The sequence below is a fragment of the Parasteatoda tepidariorum genome, chromosome 3 (genome assembly GCF_043381705.1).
Source record: "Parasteatoda tepidariorum isolate YZ-2023 chromosome 3, CAS_Ptep_4.0, whole genome shotgun sequence".
Classification (NCBI taxonomy): domain Eukaryota; kingdom Metazoa; phylum Arthropoda; class Arachnida; order Araneae; family Theridiidae; genus Parasteatoda; species Parasteatoda tepidariorum.
In genome coordinates, this window is record NC_092206.1 from 11,793,383 (window position 1) to 11,815,336 (window position 21,954).

Sequence of the window (21,954 nt, forward strand, 5' to 3'; positions counted from 1 at the left end):
AATTATTAATAATAAACTGTGTTTTTTTAAATATTACATGCATAGAAATTTTTAATAACATCTAATTGTTATTTAAAATGGAAATGTTTTTATAAATTTATGAACTCGAAATTATTCCAAACTTACCCACATTCTCACACATAAAAATATGATAGTTTATTGTTATTTTTACCGATAATTAATAATATTTTCATTTTAAATTTAGTATATGCTATTGTACTAGATTAGTAAATTGACTGTTTTTGTCTTCGAGTCATTAGAATTAGATAATTTTTTTCACACTTGTATTAGCTTGCAACCTGCAATATTTTCAACTTTACTTCTTCAAGGTTTGAAAAAATGTATGTTATAGTCTTTGAAAAAGTTTTACCCCATACATAAAAAAAAAAAAAAACGATAATCAAGCAGTCTTAAACTTTATAATAAATATTTTTTTAAACAAAATCTGTTTTAAAACCTATAATTTAGTTTCATTTCAGTAAATAACTTTTAATTTTGTTGGTGTTTATATTCTTAATTATTCTCTGCCCTTCAAACCCACATGAATAGCTTAAACAGCATTTTCGTCTATCTCAACTAATTTTGATTTTTCTGCTAAAGAATTAATGAAATAATAAATTTTGTAAGATTAATTGGGAACACCTTAAAAATTGTAACCAATCCTTCGTTACCGAACACACACATTTTAAAGAACCCTTAAACTAAAAATCAATGATGCTATTTTATCAAACAGATTATTTTCTATCAAAAATCCAAGTTCTTAATATATTTAATTTTTTTCATGTTATTAAAATTCAACAAAATACATATGTCACTTCAGGTTCAATGAAAAATGCCATGTTAAAAGTTCAGTTCCATATTGCTATAGGAATGCTGCAAGGAGGTGGCAATTGTAATTTCATTTGGTGACCTAGGACTAACCCTGTCTATTTACAAGTCCTAGTTATCTAAACTCAACTCAGATATACAGCAGACGCTAGACACCTCCGAAAGAAAGATCCTCAGAACCATCTTCGGCGCAATTCAAGAAAGGGGATGCTGGCGAACCAGATATAACTTCAAGCTCTACCGACTCTATAAACAGCCCCAAATTACTCAAATAATCTGTAATAGTAGGCTGATATGGCTGGGATATCTATGGAGAAGTCCTGAAAATAGCGCCATGAGAATCGTCACCTTTGAGAACTCCGAGGGATCCCGCCCCAGAGGCAGACTCCATACTAGATGGCTCAACAACATGGAAAATGATTTGCAAACCCTAAAGATTAGAAATTGGAAGGGAGTTGCCTTGGATAGGAGGCGCTGGCGTTTGTCAGCTGTTGAGGCAGCCAAGGCTTGCAAGGGGCTGTTGCGCTGACAAAGAAGAAGTTATCTATTGAATATTACCTATATACATATTCATCATACATATATGAGGAACATTTTCATTATATTTTTTACTTGCATATCTACTAGTAAATAGGCTGCAATTTTTGATTTTACAAAATTGGTGGTCTTTATAGCTAAAAAGATTGGAAACTGCTGCTCTTAACTTTTTTCTTGAAATGCATTCAAAAAAAGACAATAAGTATTAATAAAATTAAGTAAGGACTAAAGAGAGAGAGATATTAAACACACACGTGAAGACTTTTTATTCATTTATATACGAACAGGAATATAATTTATCTTATTTTACATTAAATGATATGCATCAAAACAAAAACATTTCACAAACGTTGTATTTTAAAAAAGGAATTAATTTGAAATATATATGGATATCAGTGTCGTCATGAAAAAACGGAAATTTCATTATTTAAAAAATAAAATAACAATAATAAAAAATGGCTAATAATCTACAACCCATTCATTCTCTGCTATAAAGACATCCACTACCTCTTTCAATGCAAGGTTTGGAATCAACTGGTCTTGTGTCAAAGGTGTCCTCGTGACTGGGTCAAAATGTCCGACTCGCTGTAAATGGAGAAAAAGTTTAAAACAATTGATTTTATAAAAATATTCACTTTATCAGACACTAAATGCCACTTGCATAGCATATTATCATACCTGCCAACATTGGAGAAATAAAATAACAGAGATTTTACTAGTGACATTTCTTAGGCTACTAGTAAAGTTTTACCTGTACATCATGCAAGTCAAAAAGAGAAAATTCAAAATTGGAAACAATGTAAGCTCCTACATTTAGTGAGGTAAAAAATATGTAGATAAATCTTAATCTAAAAAAGATTTTTTAAACCATTATTTATAATTACTTAAACTATTTTATTTTATAACCGTTGTTGAACAGCCGATCCAATTTTTTGAACTACTGATGTTCAACTCCGTAGCCTTGTAATTTTGAACCATATTCAGAAGTCGAAGGAACTCCTGGATCAAGTATTGAGAGAAATTTATCCTTGTGAAGGACTTTTTGATAGAACTAATCACCATTTGCGTTACATGGAGTGGAAAATCACGAAACACTGCCACGGCTAGCCTGACGGCAAGGGGACTCTAACCCATGATCCATCTACCGATTAGGATATTTTTACTTAAACTTTTAACACTCAACATACTGCAGTGCTGGCAATAGTACTATCTGTTGAGGAATAAGAGAAGTATTTTTGACATCATCGGATATTTTATTAGCAAAATTTTTTTAAATAAATTTCTTCAATAAATACGGAGATATTTGAGAATATATGGGTAAACAGGAGATAATCGTAAATTACAGGAGCCTTCGTTAAAAAAGAGGAGAATGGGAAAGTATGTATTATGCTTTGGAGCCTTTAAAAATAAAATCAATGATTGGATTCAGCTAATGCTGGTTTGTAAGGATGTTTTTAGGCAGTTCTGTCATCATATAAAATTCTTTTCTTGATCATATTAGCCACAATAAAAAAAAATTTCAAAATTGAGTTGCTCATTCTATTTTTTAAATTAATAATTATTTTATTTAATTATACAAAAAATAAATTTCAAATACTTAAACCATAGATTAACAAAGTTACTTGGTGTATTTTTTAGATTTAAATAAAAGCTATTTATGGAAGCGTATTAAAATAAAATTAAATCATATGAAATTAAAAATAAAATTAAATCATATGAAATTAAAAATAAAATTATAAATTCATGAAATTAAATAATAAAGTAATAATAAAATTATAATTAATATGAAATTGAAAAAAAAATTATAAAATTAATTAGTATAGTATATAAAATTATAATTAACTAAACCAAAAATTAAGAAAGTTACTGGTTGGATTTTTTACATTTAAATAAAAGTTATTTATGGAAGCATATTCAACAAAAATATTAACAAGATTAATATTATTGATCATACTTAACTTATAAAGATATACAACGAATGAAGCAACATAAGAAAACATTAATAAATTCATATTTCTAATGAAAATTAGTGAACAGCCCCAATTTAATTTTTATAAAAATTTCTTACTTGGTTCAGTATTTCTTCAATGAAAAGATAATAATTTTTTTTCAATATTTTTGCAATGTAAATACAACGAGCATTGAAGACAGTGACACTTCACCAACAATCAAGTTAACAAGAGGAATAAAATTTTCTTTTGCTGTTAGGGAAATAAATTTGGTTTAGTTGGTCCCCGTGATCAGCAAAATTTTGAAAGATTTTTCAGTTCGATTTCTGAGGGCAGAAAATGAAGCAAAATGTAAGAGAGTTGCACACATGAGTCCAAGAATCCTTCCCATGGAATAAAGCAGACCAACAACTATTTCATCATACATTTAAAATGATTAGTGCTTTTATATGCTACGGTGCAACTGTACACCAGAATGGATTGCAGTTGAATGAATAATGAAATGAAACAATGTGAGCACAAACGACTTGATAAACAAAAAAATATCTCTTTTTGGAAAAGGGGTAATTGTGATGATGAAACTCCAAGAACTAATAATGTTTTTTTCAGTACTTCAGCAAACTTTACCCTAGGTGGTTGCTTGCAGATGTCAATGAGTGTAGAGAGACACAGGTTTTGTTAAGGTTAGAATGGGCAATCTAGTGGCATAGCTGTCAACTCTACTGGTTTTTCCTATAGCAGAGAGTTTTGGAAAAATCCCATTTTCCGGATTTTTCGCAAAACGCGATCCGGAAATCCAAGGTCCAGAAGTTTCAAGAAATCATCTATCACATTTATGAATAAAAATTCTTGTATATTTTATTTAAAAATATTAGAACTAGAATTTATGCTTGGCATCTCTTTCATTCGTTAATATTTTTTCTGGTAGAATAATAAATGTGATTAGAGATAAAAGTAAACTTATAAATAATTATTCATTTAAATTAAGCTGCATATAATTTATTTAGAATTTCATGTTCTGAAAATATTAATGATTTAAATTTATAAAGACATAAATGTTTTGAAATGTGTCGTTAATGATTTTACTCGAGAAATTTTCAGGATTTTTGAATTGGACTACTGGATTTTGCCACTTTCTCCTGGTCTACTGGTTTAATAAAATATTTCCCTAATTTTTGTACATTCCTTTAAAAAAATTTAAAAAACCTTATAAAGATAAAAAAAAAATTTTTCATTTGTTCGTTCATTATTCACTTGACTATTTAAAATAAGTATTACTGCTAAATAATGAAGTAAGCTGATTTTAGATCAGTTTGAAACTTTTCTTCCTTTCAGTATTCCAAAATTATAATTTCTCTGTTATTGAAATTTATGAATTCAAAATAATAATAATCTATATCCAAGTTCATTTAATGTCAATGACAAACAGAAAATATGCCATTAAATTTATGTTTATAGTAATTAGTGGAATGCAGTTTTTTTTTATTTCATTGAGTATAAAAATCCAAAAAATATATGAGTTCAAAATATTTTAAATATTACACAATAGTTAGCAGTTACTGTGACATTTTTATTTTTCTAATTATCTAATGGATTCAGCTATGTAATTGGGCTTTGTTGAACTACCTGATTTTGTCTTGTACAAGAGAAATCAAATTAAAGAAAATATTCCACTTCAAAACAAAAATTCTAATTATTTGTACAATACTGGATTTTAAGGTTTAATTATAATTAATAACAATATAATTAACAATATTATAATAACTCTTAACTATAAAAAATACTTTCATTTTGCCTTTTTTTTATTTTTAAACCTGAACTTAAAAATTAAAAAAAAAAATAGATAATGAAATTTTTAAATTCTTAGTTGTGTTTCTTAGACAACTATCAATTTAGAATGTTTTTGTATAGCTGCTAACATGGATAAGAAATAACCCAGTAGATTTCATAAAATAATATAAATTTCATGATAACTGTAGTAAATATATTAAATATTTTACATATAGGGAATTTTAGGGATTTTTATTGTCATCAAAATGCAAAAACTTTATCACTATAATTACTATAAATGGTCTGAAATATTTTCTGTTTATGATCGACCTTCAATGAACTTTATATATTTTTTATTATGTTAATTCATTTTAATAGCAATAAAGCTAGTTAGTAATTTTAAAAAAAGTTAAATTTTTTTAATTAACTTAAAAAGGATTTTTGAATAAAAATAAACTGAAAATTTAAAAAAAAGAAGCTTTTAACGAATTACTAACAGCGAGGCTCACTTCATTTTATATTAGCAGTACTTACTTAAATATTCAAGTAAGCAAAAAATTCTATTTTAATAGAGATTTTTTTAGGAAAGTTACTCAATTAAGGAAATTTTTGAAAATGTGCAAAAACCAGAATAACTTTTATCAAACCAGTTGACCAGGAGAAACTGGTAAAATTCAGTAGTCTACTGATATAGTCAGTAGAGTTAGCAGCTATGTTTTTGCTATTTTCTTTTCGTATTAAATTACATTTTCTTTTACGCAGTGACATTGAGTGTATTAATGATAGAGAATAATAAATTGTATGCTAAATATATACATATATATATATTACAAACCTGCAAATGTTCTTCTATGTCTTTTCTATCATAAGTAATACCACTGGGTGTTATAACTGGTTCACGCATTATGTCAAAGCTGATTTTCCCACACAAGTAGTCAGGCACATCTCTTTTCTGAAAAAACACAATTCAATAATAAAGACTTGATATCATTATAAAACATATAAAAATAAATTTTGCTATTAAACCCAACAGCATCCACAGTTCTTTCTCGGGACAGTTTTAAAAGGCATCATAAACTGCTTACAGTAATTAATAATAAATCAGAAATTACGCAACACAACAGCGACAAAATAAATTTAATTGCTGCTAAACTATACTGCGACTAGCAATATACAGAGGAAGGGACAAAATTTTGGAAATACTTTTACACTAACTCATTTTTTTATATTTCTTAAGAAATACTTTTAAAATTATCAAATTTTAAAACTTTAAGGGTCATGCAATTTTTCTTACATATGAATAAAGTTTGATAAACAAACAATGCTTATTCAATTGGATTAAAGCCCACTCGGGGGAGCCTGGCAACGAGGAAGCAGATATTTTAGCCAAAAAGGGCACCTTATTGGGCGGGGTGGACTTTCACTACACCATAACAAAACCCCAGGTCAAACATAGACAGAGGCAGGTCAGTAGGATTTTATGGCAGGACAGGTGGAGCAGCTCTGCAAACGGGAGACACACACACTATTTGATACCTACAGTTAACGAATGTTTTTTATCCAGCGATTTTTACTTTAATCAGTTCTTAACTTCCCATGGTGTATTTGGCGATCACCAAGCTAGGATGTTTCAAAAATCCTCCGCGTGCAAATATTGCGGTCACTATCAGACTATTAAACATCTGATGCTTGACTGTCAAAAATTTGCAACCATTAGGGGAAATAGTTTTGACAGAAGAGGCGACATAAGATCTTGGTGCAGGACTAATAAACAGAGGCAAATTATTAAAAACATCATTAAACGCACCCTGGAGGACGCACTCGCCCCTGATGACATTTTGGATCCGCTCTACACGAATTAATCTCAGTCCCGGTTGTTGGGCTGCCCGCCTGTTCGCTTCCCGTTATTTTGACAACGTTTTGTTGTTTTATCTATCTCATTCGCTTTTTAATTCTGTTTTAATCTATTTATTCACTACATTGTGCTTTTTAATTGGCTTATTTACATTGCCTTTCCTTGCTTTGCAAATTTTAGCGTCGCCTTTTAATTGTATTTGATAATTGTTTGTTTTACCACTTTACATCTTCACCTCCTTTTGTTTTACATTTGAGATTTTCTTGGCTCATTACGCCTTGTTCTTCTGTCTTACCTGTTGTCAATTTGTCATCGACTGTATTGGTTCTTTGACCTATATTAACTTAGGACCTCCGTTTACCTGTGACCTTTTAATGTTTTCTTATGTTCACTTCAGGTACACGTTTTTTTTTAATGGTTCACTTCATGTTTTACTGTTCTTGAATACATCACTGCGATGTGTTGTAAAATTTTTCATTTGTGTCTTTGGCTCACTATAAGGGAAGCCCCGTCGGCTTCGGCACTATAAGGCGGGACTCTCGGAGCATTTTAATTATTTTACTGCTGTTGCCATCAGAATCTGTAATGTTTACATAATGTTACTCTGTAATGTTACTTTTTGTATTTTATGTACTTTTCTGTTTTTCTTGATTTTAATAAACATTTACCCGTATGCCCTAAATCGGCGCAGGTCGGGGTAAATATTTCATATGAATAAAGTTTAAAGCTTTTAGAAGTGTAAAGGACAATAATAAATTCAAATAATAAAAATAAAGTTTTTGAACACCCTATGCCAAAATATATAACGATAAGCTTTCAACTTATACTAATTACTTGGGTCATCATATGCAAAAACTGCACAAAATTTTGTAAATCTAGCTTAAATATTCATGGAAATATAGACATTGTTTTTTTAAAAAACTGATTTTTTTTGCAGTGGGTTTCCTTACTAAAATGTCAGAAATATTCAATAACATTGAACAACTTTTTTAGATTAATTTTTACTTAATGATGAAATTACCAATTTTCAAATTAGAAAAATATTCGTTAAAATTTTTTTAAGATATGAGATTTTATAAAATTTTTAGCAAAGTAATTCTTTCATACTGCAAATGCGCAGAAAACATTTCAGTTTTTTTTCTTCACAATTTTATTTTGAATCGTATTTGGTAACTTAAGAAAATGGTCTGATTTGAACACCTTAAAAATGTAAAAAGATTCTAGCAATTTTTTAGGTAGCTTTTGTACTTCTTTATTGAAAGCTCTAGAGGGCAAGGAGTTTTACACAAATTTCATTCAAATTTAATAACAAATGATAATACAATAAAATGATGGTTTAAACAACAAAATATGATGGTATTGGGAAATAAAACGTAATTTGCAAGTGAGTGGTCCTACATAATTCCGATGTCATTTTTAATAAATCTAGGTTAATAGTAAAAAATAAAATTGGTTGTAAACTTCTTACCAGACAAAGTTTTTGTTCCAAATTCACAAAATGTATTTAAATGGCTAGAAAGTATTTACATTTTCAAGGTATTCAAGTCAGATTTTTTTCATAAATTACCAAATACAATTCAGAACAAAATTATGAAAAAAATTAAATATTTTCCGCACTTGCATAGTATGAAAGGATGTCTTTAAATGCTCATGTTGTGCAATTTTTACAGAACTTTTTGAGCTACAATAAGAAATTCTGCAGTTATAACAAGAAAACGTAAGGGGAAAATAATTTTTTTTAATAAAAATCTCCATATTTAAGTTAGGTTTAGGACTCTTTGTACATTTATTGCTTGTAATAACCAAAGCTATTGATACAAGTTACAAGCTTATTGTTGAATCAAGCAGTTTCTTTATTTCATACCATGGGAAGAAATAACTGAGCAGGGAAGCAATCACATATTAACTCTAATTTGGATTTCGAATAGAAAGTTGTATAGGGCGCATAGCCAAATCTCTCAACAAAAATTAAGCACCTTTAAAGTACTTTTCAAGCACTCAAAAATATTTTTAAGCATTATATACATTAACAAAAAGCAAAATAATTTTCAATCACTTTACACGATCATGATAAAATAACCACTTTCTGACAAAGAACTCTTTTCTTGATTATATTAGCCATTACAAAAAGATAGAGAGATTTTCGGTTCGATTTCAGAGGGTGGAAAATGAAGCCTGACATTGAGAATATCTCGTAAAATTCAGCAGAGTTGCACATGAGAGTGCAATAATCTCACCAAACCCAGCTAAGTAGTCACTCCCAAATATTTAATCAAACATGTAACATGATTGGCGCTATCACACGTTACGGACGAATGACACACTAAAATTGATTGTGGTTGAATGAATTGTGAAGACATTGGATAGAACAATGTGAAAAGCAAGCTTTTGCATAATACGGAGCAAAAATCGACAAGATAGGAAAAAAATCTTAATTTCGGAAAGGGAAAATTAAGCACTTTTTAAAAATGCAAAAAAGCACCTTTGAGAGCTTTTAAAAAACAAAAATAAGCACTTCTTTCAAATGCAACGCACCATGTTATACAGTTAATCAAAGAAATCTACCAGTAAAAATTAAGTGATTAGAGTAGGCACTAAATTTTTCATGAAATATTATTTATTGTAATCAAAAACTAAATATAACAAAAATAAAACAGTATGTACCATTCTTTGTTCATCAAGCTTGTCAAACATACCATTTAGGTCTCTTTGATATTGGTCCTGTAAGAAAAATAAATAAGTAAATAATTATATAGTTATTGATAAATTTTTATCTGCCAATAGGCATACAAGGTTTATATACAGAGGAAGAGACTCTCTAAGGGGAAACATTTAAACTTATAGGTGCATTGAGCATACAGGGTATCTGCCACACTTTAGATTTTCAAATCCATGACTTTTCATGACTAATTACAAGAATTTTTCACGACTTAACGAAGTTACTATTTTCTCCGAAAAAAACACAACAATAAATTTAAAAAGCATTATAATAACATTAATTGAAATGATAGGTATAACCAAAATTGTTATACTCTGCATCTTCATATTTATATATTTTATATTTAAAAAACAGAGTTAAGAAAGCGTTAAAGCAATAAAATAGCTGGAAAAAAATACAAAAGAAAATTTGTTTTTCATTTTTTTTTCTGCAATCATTTCATTTTATATTCATAAGATTCTTTTCTCCTTATTCGACAATGACTGGCTTGCTTCAGCTAGAATTTTAAATTGATAAAATAAAAATAGTAAATAAATAAAAAATTCTGAAATCACAGAAGTTTAAAAGATAATTTGCTCTAGAAATGATGTTCTTTCTTACATTTTTTAAAGGAACAGGATAAAAACATTTTATATTTTAATAAAATATAATTTTGAGTGGGGTTTTTTGTTACAAATTCAGGTATTCAGAACACCGTGTAAATTCCATTTTAAAAATTAGATTTTTCCGCAACCAAAATCCATGACTTTCCATATTTTCAAAAAATATTTAAAATCATGACAAATTTTGTTCAATACCGAAATCCATGACTTTCCAGGTGCGCAGATATCCTGAACATAGTCTACTTATTGAGCCTTGATGGCTCAGGGGATAGAACGTTCAACTTCTAATGGCGTGAACCGGGTTCAAATCCCTGCGTGGCTGGTCGATAAGAATTCTACGCCCGGCTTGCACTGATTACAGTGTAGACACAAAATATCCTCAGTGATAGACGGATCATGGCTTACAGTCCCTTTGCCGTGAGGCTTACCATGGGAGGTTCTCATGGTCTTTCTCTCCATGTAACACAAATGCGGGTTAGCTCCATTAAAAAGTTCTGCACAAAGGCAAAATTTCTTCTGATACTTGATCCAGGAGTTCCCTTGTCTTCTGGATTAGGTTCGGAATTACAAGGCTACGGAGTTGAACATCAGTAAGCCCAAAAAGTTGAGTCAGCTGTTCAACGACGGTTATAAAATAATAATAAAATAGTCTACTCATTACATAAAAAAATCAGCAAAATCCTAAATTAAAATCTCAGTGAAAAATTAGAATCCATCTTAAGAAGTTTTAATAATTTAGACTCAGTTAATTGCAAATTTTTATAATAAAAATGTAAAAAAAAGAAAAAAACTTCCAGAAAATATTGAAAATTTAGATATTAACTTGAATCACAAACAAAAACATGGACAAGACAAGTACTTAACTTTAATAACACATATCACTTGGTTTCAGCAATATACACAGTTACAACAGCTGAACTACTACAAACTCACAGCTATTTTTTACTGTAAACATAAGCATTATGGTTTTGAACGCAATACTACAAATTTTATAAAATTTATTAGTGGGGAGTGAAAAATACTGCGAATACAGTAATAAGTTCTATTTGAGCGAAGTTACAATTATTAGTTTTGGGTAGCAGATACGTGTGAACCTATTTCATAGTAACTATGCACATTCTTGAATATTTTTTAATCACTTTTATTAGCTCAGACCAAAATTTAAGATCGATGTGTATATAATACAAAAAGTATAAGGTAACTGATAATCAGTTGGTAACTCATACCAAAAAAATTGGTACTTATCCATTTTTATTGCACATGTTACAACTTTTTTAATGAAAAATATTTTAGTTTGCATGATAACACAAAACTTGAGAAAAATGCATTCCAAATTATTATGAATTAAACAACATTAACAGGGGTGATTGTGAGCCCAAGTCAAAATTCCGGAAAATTCATTGAGTTAAATAGTTAAAAAAAAAGAAAAAGAACAGTTTAATTGAAAAAAATTTAAACAAGATTTTCTTCCTTTTTATCAATATTTCTCAGTTCACTTAAAAATATTTAAAATTTTACACATACCTATACCATTTACACATACCTGGAGAAGTAATTAAAATTTACACATATGTCTTTCTTTCTTGAGTTTATGATTATAATAACTATTAAATTAACNGCTCTCCCTTACAAACAAATAAAATAAACTGTGTTTTTAAGTTCCACCTTTGAAAATTTGATTCCTGGAAACTTCTGTGATCAATGATTATTTGAAATGCCTGGAGCTTCGATCTCCGGAAACTTCCGGATCACTGTAAGCGAAAATTCCGGAAATCCGGATTTTTTCCGGAGCACAATCAGCCCCGCATTAACTACAAATTAAAATATGCAATAAAATTTTTTTTATCCAAAGCAGTTATTACAATAAATAAACTACTTGCGAAATTTAAAAAAAAAAAAATTATGCATATTTCAAGTATAGTTTTACTTTTAGGTAAAATAACTTTTCTGTCATGTTTTAAAATATCATTTCTTATTGAACTTTCAATTGAATTCCATTCTTATTTATGCTTATGGCTGGTACAACTGATGGTCCACAATTGCAGGCATCATAGGCAAAAGGTTAATGGTCAATATCAAGATTTAATATTCCATTGAAAATTGTAATTGGTATGATTATTTTTTAATCAGAGCTAAATGATTTTATTTGCAGAAGTTTCTCAATAATTCTAAAAGCATAAATAGAAAATAATTTCTGAATGACTCTGTAGTCCAACATTTTAAAAATTCTATAATTATTGAATTGTTAAATAGATTGAAATCTTTATACACAGAATACAACGACATTAATCCAAAGTTCTGAAACAAACAATCCCCATAAAAACAATTTACATTGATTTTCTTAAATTAGTAAATAAATAAATATAATTGGACACCTTCTTTTAAAACTTCATGATAAGAAAATTTAATTAATCAAGCTTTTGTTCCTTTATAATATTATTCAAGAGTCAGAAAATTTTAAAACGAATCAAATAGAAGAGATCACTTTTGTATAATTTGTGGATATCTTCCCCAGTTCAACTTATCAAAAATAGCAATTTTTAATAAAACTTCATTTAAAATTTATTAATCAAGCTTTTATTTCTTTACAATATTATTCAAGAGTCAGAAAATTCTAAAACAGCAAATCAAGTAGAACAGATCACTTTTGTATAATTTGTGGGCGTCTTCCCACTTCAACTTATCAAAACTTGTAATACTTATTTAAAAATCAAATGGGTAAAAAACTTATTATTAATTGCAATATAATATCATGTATTACTTTTTTTGATAATTTAGAATTTTAAATAAAAACAAGCAAATAAATAATAGAACAATTATAAAGAAAATTCATCCTTGCAAAAAAATAAAAATAAATGAGCTTACAAATTTTTCTGTGAGCCTTGCAATTTCATTTTTACTTTTTAGTCCCAAACTTTGAAGGTGGGAAATTTCTCTGCAATAAAAATAGACAGAAATTAAGAGATATGGGCAATAATGTATTCAGATATCTAATTTAATTTCCGTATTAAAATATTAAATTAAAACAAAAAGGTAATGGATCAAAAAAGCTAGGTAATATTCTTAAATACTAATGTATTCAAATTTCGAACATATTTCTTACTACAATTTGGAAATGGAGTACAGGCTTTTTTCCTACAACAAGATTTGAATACCATGCAACTAACTGTCCTTTCAAATTTTTCACACCAAGATTGTGAACATATTTTGAACTATCATAATTGAAGTTTTCATGAATTGTGATATTGTGTCAACTGTGGTAAGTATAAAAAGTTTGAACCTGGTTCTTTTCTTAATGCTAGTGACTTTGAAATGTTCATGTTTTAATACAATATGCATAATTATCTAACAGGGTGCGTAGCCAAATCTTTCAACAAAAAATAAGCACCTTTTAAGTACTTTTTAAGCACTTAAAAAATATTTTTAAGCAATATATACATTAACTAAATACAGAATAATTTTCAAAGACTTTATATGATCATGGTAAAATAACTACTAGTTTCTGACGAAGAAGTCTTTTCTTGATTATATTAGCCATTATAAAATGATGCAGAAATTTTTTGATTCGATATCAGAGGGTGAAAAATGAAGTCTGAAATTGAGAATATCTTGCAAAATGCAGCAGACTTGCACATGAGAAGGCAATAATCTCACCGAACCCAGCCAAGTAGACGCACATACGGACTCATAAGTATTTAATCAAACATGTAAAATGATTGGCTCTTTCATGGTAAGCCGAAATGGATTGTGGTTGAATGAATTGTGAAAAAGTTGCATAGAACAATGTAAAAAGTACGCTTTTGAATAATCTGTGGTGAAAATCGACATGGTAAAGAAAAAAAAAATCTCATTTTTGAAAAGGGAAAATTAAGTATTTTTAAAAACACCCAATGAAAAAAGCGCCTTTAAGGGCTTTTAAATAACGAAAATAAGCACCTTTAAGCACATTTTAAAAACGCCATGCACCACCTCTAATGGCAGAGGGGGACTAAGAATGGAATGGCACAGGCTTAGTCTGTTTATGTAAAAAGAGTTTTAATTGAATTATTATTTATTTAGGCTCATCAAGGCATAAAAGCTTTCTAGTCTATTTTTTCACGCTCCCTCCAATCCCGTAAATAGCACCTTTTTCAAATCTGCTTGTATATGCCATTCTTTCTCCCTTTTTTTCTGACACCAAGAGTTTAGGAAAATAAAAACAAATATTTTCCAAACTGCCATAACTCATAAAAAAAAACCAAGATATCAAAATCTACTGTTCACTTCTATCAGTATAAAATTTATTACCATTTAAAAAATAAATTCGAACAAAAAATTTAAAAATGCTCTGGTAGCCGATTAGATCACGTAACATATATTTTGTTACATCTGACCATAATGAAAATTTCAAACTGGAAATTTAAGGCTATGGAACAGAAAGGTTTAATTAACATTGCTCATGCAAAATCACACTGAGCATCATAAAAAAAAAGGAAAATTCTCATAGACTTAAAATTAAAAATTATGTCTCATAGATTTAATGAATGCCACAAGAAATAAAAAGAGAAGTAGCCAATTTTGAGGTGAATGTTAGAAACCAGTGCCAGACATGTTCACATAATAAAAATTTTCTTCTTTAATAAAAGGGAATTTAATACCAGCAGACACTTCTCATGACATATTTCTTGATGGATTCAAATAATATTATTTTTATGTCAATTAAAATATAATTAAATAACAATAAGATGCACATAAAAAAATTAAAATAAGATGTACATAAAAAAAGTCACATTGTTCTCAATCAAACAACCATTTATTGACTTTTTGCACAACATCAAAATTGAATTAGGACATACAATCAAAAGTCAAGCAGGACATAAACAAGTAACCTTGGACAGTAAATGAAGTGACATACTTGAGCTCTTTGTTGCTTAGCTCTTGATAGATAAATGTTTATAAGCAATTAGTTTTACGTTTCTAATAATTTGTTGTATTAGTGTTGCCAGACTGGCTACACTGCACCTGAAAAGGTTAAAATAAGTTCTAGAATAAAAATGTATTTTTTTTTGTTGTTTTGAATCGTATTTGGTAACTTATGAAAATGTAAAAAGATTCCAGCAGTTTTCTAGATAGTTTTTGTACTTTTTTTTTATTGAAAGCTCCATAGGGCAAGGAGTTTTACACAAATTTCATTTTATAATATATAAAAAAATTTAATGACAAATGATAATACAATAAAATGATGGTCTAAACAACAAAATATGATGGTATTGGGAAATAAAACATAATTTAACAGGGGATGGTTCTATATAATGCCGATCTTTGCTTGGCTTAACTAAATCTTGTTTAGGAGTAAAAAATAAAATTTGTGGTAGACTTTTTACCATTCAAAGCAGGGTTGGCAGGTTTTTGACATGTGACAGTTTAAACCATGGTTTAAACCGTCACGTCAAAAACCTCACTGTCAAAAACCTATATTCATATATGAAATTGAATTAATACATAAAATTTATATATTTTTTATAAAGGATAATGTTTCTAAATATGTTCTAGAAAAAATAAATTTAAAATTTTGAAGAAACACTTATATTTTGAATAGTAACCAAAATCTTGTACTTTTGAAAGCTCACATCTTTTGTAATATTATGTATTCATTTTCATGTGTTATTGAAAATCTGCAGTGATATTATTAAGAAATTTATTTATAACCAAATTTAGTGTATAGTATAGATTATACTAAAAATTAGACATTTTTAAAGATAAACATTAGCAGTTTTGTACATTAGACATCTTTTAAAGAAAAATCTTTTTAATATTCTTTTAAATCTTCTTTTTGTCTCAAAAAACATAAGACAATACAAATTTAAGTGCTTTCTGTTAAATACACAGAGTAGTTAGTGTCGATTTACAGTATATTCAGCTTATTTATTTACTATGCTGAAAATTTAGTTTATCCAAATACTTGTGAATTTCATTTTGCTGAATACTATATAGTTTTGTTGAATATCTAAATATTCAGCTGTTGAATAATTACTTCTTGCTTTCAAGATTTACATTATTTGTATTCTTAATAGAAGTGGAGAAAAAAAAATTAAGAGATAAAACTTGTTTTAAAATGATAAGTGTTATAATTATCAATAAATATAATAAACAATATGAACTATATTTTTCATTATTCATAAATATAACTACTTTTAAATTCAAATTAACATACTGGATAATAAAGATATTCGGTATAACATTAAAATTTTTTTTTATACACTTGTATCAAGTTTGTATTTATACAACATAACTTGTAAGTTCCTTATAAATATTAGTTATATGTTCCTTATATGTCAAAAATGCATAGTAATAAACTTTTAATTTTCTTAAGTATCAAAAAAAAAAAAAATTTTTTTTTTAAATATAAATATTTAAACAATTTTTGTGCAAAATTTTTCTGCACATGCATTTGAATATAAATTTCTGAGATTTTAAATCTGTTATTTTACCTTAATTTTAATTAAAAAATATTTTAAAACCTGCTGATTACCTATAGTATAATTAAATTTCAATATAATGCATGGCAACTGTTGGTAGTTCTGAAGTTTATATATTTTCTTGGCAAACTTCAGTTTTTGACGGTTTAAACCAGTATTATACCCGTGTCATGTCAAAAACCACTTTTTGACGTCAAAAACCCAACCCTGATTCAAAGCTTTTATTCCAAATTTACAAAAAACTACTTAGAAAATTGCAAGAAAATATTTAAATTTTCAAGATAATCAAATCAGTCTTTTTTCTGAAGATTCATTAAACTAGTGTAGCCAGACTGGCTACACTGCACCGGAAAGGGCTAAAATAAGTTTTAGAACAAGAATGTCATCTTTTTTCTTTGCTTGCAAGCTGGATGATTATAGAAAAAAGGGGCCATCAATTAATGCCTAAGGACATTAGAACTTTTAAAAGGTAAATATTTGGTTCAAATGAAATATTTATCAAGATTAAAGTATGATTTTTAAGCAAATAATATAATAAAATTGTAGTCCATTAAGGTATAAATATTCTTTACACTTGAGAAATAAATTAAGACAATTTTGTTCGAAAAACTAAATGTTTTACCATATAATAACTTCTTTTTGCATTTGCATAAAAAATTTATTATAAATATTGTTTGATTATTATAAATACAGTGGTTTCTCCTTTTTGGGGCATCTAATGGAGGAGTTAGCATTAGGCATCAATAGAACTCTCTATGCACCCCATTTATAAATAGGCAGAGCTGATTAACTCTGATAACAGGTTTTATTGCTATTACAGATGATCTTTCCAGGGAAAATTTACTACCGTTTAGTGGTACCTTCACAAATTCAACTTTCAGAAAAATGGTAGTTTCACAAAATACTTTTCTTAAAAAAGCAAATTTTAAGATTTTCCTCCATGCCTTTTAAAACTTTGTGGTACAATTGTCTTTTTTTTTTAAGTTAAGCGGTAGTAAATGACTGCACGCTATAAATTTATGTTTGAATATATCTTTCTTTCTTTTCATTACTAAAAATCTTCGCCTTTATTTATACTTATAAATATTTAATTTTTACAGCTATACTCAGTATTAACCGAGTACAACGTCAAAACTTGTCTGAGTATGTTAATATTGAAAATCTGTTCTTTTATCTCAATATGCTAAGTGTGCTGAGTACTTGGTAAAATACTAATTTAAAGTATTTTGTGTACATGTTGTGTTGATTTTTTAATTTTCACAAAATAGGTACCTTTTAAAAAAACCTAGACAGACCCCTGTTTTAATCCCCTGACCCTGTATCACACTAACTTCCTTGAGCTTTCTTTATTCCTTTTTTATATTCTTTGGTGGGGGTATACTTGATAAAATTTTACCAACTATCAAGGTTTATTAAATTAATAAAAACTGTGCAATATAATTACCAAAATCTATCAATATTTGAGTCTTTTTGATTAAAAATTTTGTATTGAGGAGATTACACATTCTCCAAAACTTGTTCTCATGAGAGCCCGCTTCTAATTATACATGAATGTCAGGATATAAAATTATAAATGAATGACAGGTAACTTATTTACTTTTCCTTGTCTTCCAGTATTAACCGATTTAAGTATGACTGCAATTCAATTTCTTGTGCTATTCTTTTTTCCTCTTGGACAGTCCAACGCTTTTTCTTTGCGATTCTCAGCTGGCTGGCAATATCGTCACCATAATTCAATTTCTGATCTTTGGCTAAATCACTAGCTGCAAAAAATATGAATTTAAGAACACTTAAAAAGAAATTAATAAACTTTCATCATTTGTTAAAAACAATAATGGAAATGTATAATTTTAATATCATTNTGAGCTTTCCTTATTCCTCTTTTATATTTTTTGGTTGGGGTATACTTGATAAAATTTTACCAACTATCAAAGTTTACTAAATTAATAAAAACTTAGCAATATAATTAACAAAAATCTCTCAATATTTGAATCTGTTAGATTAAAATTTTTTTTTGAGGAGATTACACATTCTCCAAAACTTATTATGTTGTTGGCCCAAAAGTTGAACAGAGCCCATTTCTCTGTTTAACTTTTAGTAATTTGTATGAAAGAAAATTCTAAATGAATGTCAGGAAACTTATTTACTTTTCCTTGTCTTCCAGTATTAACCGATTTAAGTATGACTGTAATTCAATTTCTTGTGCTATTCTTTTTTCCTCTTGGACAGTCCAACGCTTTTTCTTTGCGATTCTCAGCTGGCTGGCAATATCGTCACCATAATTCAATTTCTGATCTTTGGCTAAATCACTAGCTGCAAAAAATATGAATTTAAGAACACTTAAAAAGAAATTAATAAACTTTAATCATTTGTTAAAAACAATAATGGAAATGTATAATTTTAATATCATTACAAAAATTCAACTTCTGTGATCAATAGCTAAACGATTAAACTTCATTCTAACTCAAGGTAGAGTGCTGAAAAAAATAAACGTACCACAGAAGGTTTGCTATATTTGTTTGAATTTTCAGATATGTGACAAAAGTGGTGTTAACTGCTTCCCTGATTACCCCGAGTTAACTCCCGGATGTATATATTGCAAATATTTATAATCCCAGCAGAATTCTTCAATACATTTTGCTTTATCATATTTTTACTCGTCCGAAAGCAAAGCAAAAAATAATGATAATCTACTGTGATTGGAAGTTTGCCAATTTTTGCTTGGGAGTTTTGCTGTTTGTGGGACAGCAGATCTGTTTTGTGCCATTGTATATACGATGGTTGCTGAATTTACACAGAAAATAGAGTACGAAAAATGGCGTTGATTGGTGGTGATTTTTCAGATTATGAAAATGTGAACATATACAAAGATTTATAATTAACTTTTTTCATTTGGCCTAGATAATTTGGGATAGTAAACTGATAGCAAATTAAACATCTTTTATGCATAAAAAAAATACAATTTTCACTTAGAACTTGCGTATTATGTTTTGTTTTAGTTCTTTGTATTTATTAATGAAATAAAAAATCTGTTAATTTCTTGCATTTTTTTTTTCTTTAAAAAAAATTCAAAGGGCAGAGTGATAACAAATATCAGTTCTCAAATAATTCTAGTTCCTTAAAAGCAATAACAAATACCTCGTTGTAGATATTTAATGGCTTCATCATAGCTTTCGAGTTCTAGTAGAGCTTGACCATAAAAAAAGTTCCCTTTCACTGAAGCACAATCAAGTTCAAGAGCACTGCGACAATCTTGGCATGCATGATCCCACTGATGCAACTTTAGATGACATAATGCTCGATTAGTAAAATAGGTTGGAATTTGAGGATTTAATATCTGCAATAAAAGAAAGGTTAAATAAAAATTTCTCTAATAACATAAGTAGATACATTGGCCCATAGTTCTATAAGTAGATACATTGGCCCTGCAGCAGAATTTTTTCAAGCTTTCTGCAACATACCTGTCTAATTATATCTTTCTGAAAGATACTTTTAAAAATAACAAATATTCATATTACTAAACTAAAGTTACAGAATCGTCAACTTAAATAAAAATTTCCGGATCAAATGAAATAATTTTTTAATTGAATGCATAATTTTTTTATATTCTAATATTACGGACGATATTCTCGCATTTTGTAGGGGAAAAACCCTATTTATTTCATTTTACGCATTTTGTAAATCATTATCACATTAAACAAAATAGTTAAAAAAATTGTGAGATCCGTAGCAGTAACTTCCGGGGGGGAAAAAGATTGAGGACAAAATCACATAAATTGGACTTTTCAAAAAAAGGGTTACTAAATGTGTGTTTTTATTTCAAGATTCAGTAGTTGTAATAAATATCATTTTATTAAATATATTGGATTTTAATAACTATGTGGAAATCAATAGTAATAACTGCATAAAAAAATTAGAACGAAAATTTCTGCAGGAAAGAAAACTGCAGAATTGCTTCTATATTCTCAAATGGGAATCGAAAAATCACAAGCATTCTTTTCCATTCGGATGCGCGAGAAAGGCATTGTTTGAATATAGTTTAGTAGAAAGGATAAAATCTTACCAAAGTTTCTGTAGAAAAAAAATACTTTTTACTTCCCTAAAGAAAAAAATCTTTCTGCAAGAACTCGGTAACGTTCTGCGACAATGTCGCCACGGAGCACATTGGTTTATTTTTCAAGGATGCTAGCTAACGGGCTTAAAATCTACATACATTTTTCATTGCATAACGCACACATTTTAAAGTAATTTCAAACTTTAATCAAACACTTTACTTATTTATTTTTTTTTAATAAGGGGAGCACAACTTACAATCTTTGAAGTATCCTTATATATACCAAAAAACTACATAATTAGCAACATTTAACACAGTTACCTTTTAAAAATAAATTGTTTACAAAATCTTTACAAATGTTACTTTTTGAAACTATTATTTGACCAATTGTGACAAATGGAAATGAATCCTTGACAATGACTAAAAAAGACGAAAATGACTTGCTGCTGTTTGAAAAAAAGGTTCTGAGGAAAATAACAGGACCTATTAAAGATAGAGGCAAATGGAGAATTAGATTGAAGATCGGTTCTTAAAATAAATAGATTTTTTACCAATTTTTTTATATGATTTTTTGCAAGTCTTTTTAAAACAATTAAAATATTTAATATTGACGATAATTTACGTAACAAAATTGTAATTTTAAAAAAATAACTAACATAAACACAACGCAATATTCAGCAAAGTTTAACGAAATTTGTCGTCAATCCAAGCAGCACCCAATTCTACACTATAACCTATAAAACTAGGTAAGCGAATCTTAAAAACAATGAATTTATAGACAAAAACGGGTGTTTCTGAATTGAACATATAATTTATTGAAATGCAACTATTTAGTTGGAGTTTGAATTTCCATAGCTTTATGCTTACGATTGCTTTACTGTAACAGGAGACAGCATCATCATATTTTCGAAGACTAAACAGCTTGTTTCCTTGTTCTTTCAATTCCACAGATGTCATATTCTGTTTCATTCTTTTATATTAACAAAAAACTACACTTTGTTGAGCACCTAAAACGGCACAGTAAATTGTACGCATTATTATAAATCAATCCGCATTCAAGCTAATTTCATTTTCTCACGATATTATTACATCAGTTGTTTTGGATTGTGTTATTTCTGATAGAAAGTTAGCGCTTCCGACCACTTATTTTCTTGCAAAAATTTCTTGTATAATGCTAGCCCA

The 21,954-nt window shown here is 28.3% G+C and overlaps 1 protein-coding gene across 1 annotated transcript; it reads right to left on the bottom strand.

Moving 5' to 3' along the window:
- Window positions 1-1,607: 1,607 nt before the first annotated feature.
- On the bottom strand, window positions 1,608-21,937 carry LOC107449360 (STIP1 homology and U-box containing protein 1). The gene is made up of 7 exons (XM_016064865.4): window positions 21,640-21,937; window positions 19,857-20,055; window positions 18,866-19,031; window positions 13,126-13,195; window positions 9,604-9,660; window positions 5,920-6,036; window positions 1,608-1,950 (listed from the first exon to the last, which is right to left on the bottom strand). The coding sequence occupies exons 1-7, from the start codon at window positions 21,739-21,741 to the stop codon at window positions 1,825-1,827; spliced, it is 837 nt and encodes a 278-aa protein (XP_015920351.1). The 5' UTR covers window positions 21,742-21,937; the 3' UTR covers window positions 1,608-1,824.
- Between the last annotated feature and the right edge of the window lie 17 nt (window positions 21,938-21,954).

Coding starts and splice junctions, on each gene's coding strand:
- LOC107449360 (XM_016064865.4), bottom strand. CDS start 21,741: ATGAAACAGAATATGACATCTGTGGAATTGAAAGAACAAGGAAACAAG. Junction 13,196..18,865: donor ATACTGGAAGACAAGGAAAA/GTAAATAAGTTT, acceptor TTTTTATTGCAG/AGAAATTTCCCACCTTCAAA. Junction 6,037..9,603: donor AGCTTGATGAACAAAGAATG/GTACATACTGTT, acceptor GTGTTTTTTCAG/AAAAGAGATGTGCCTGACTA.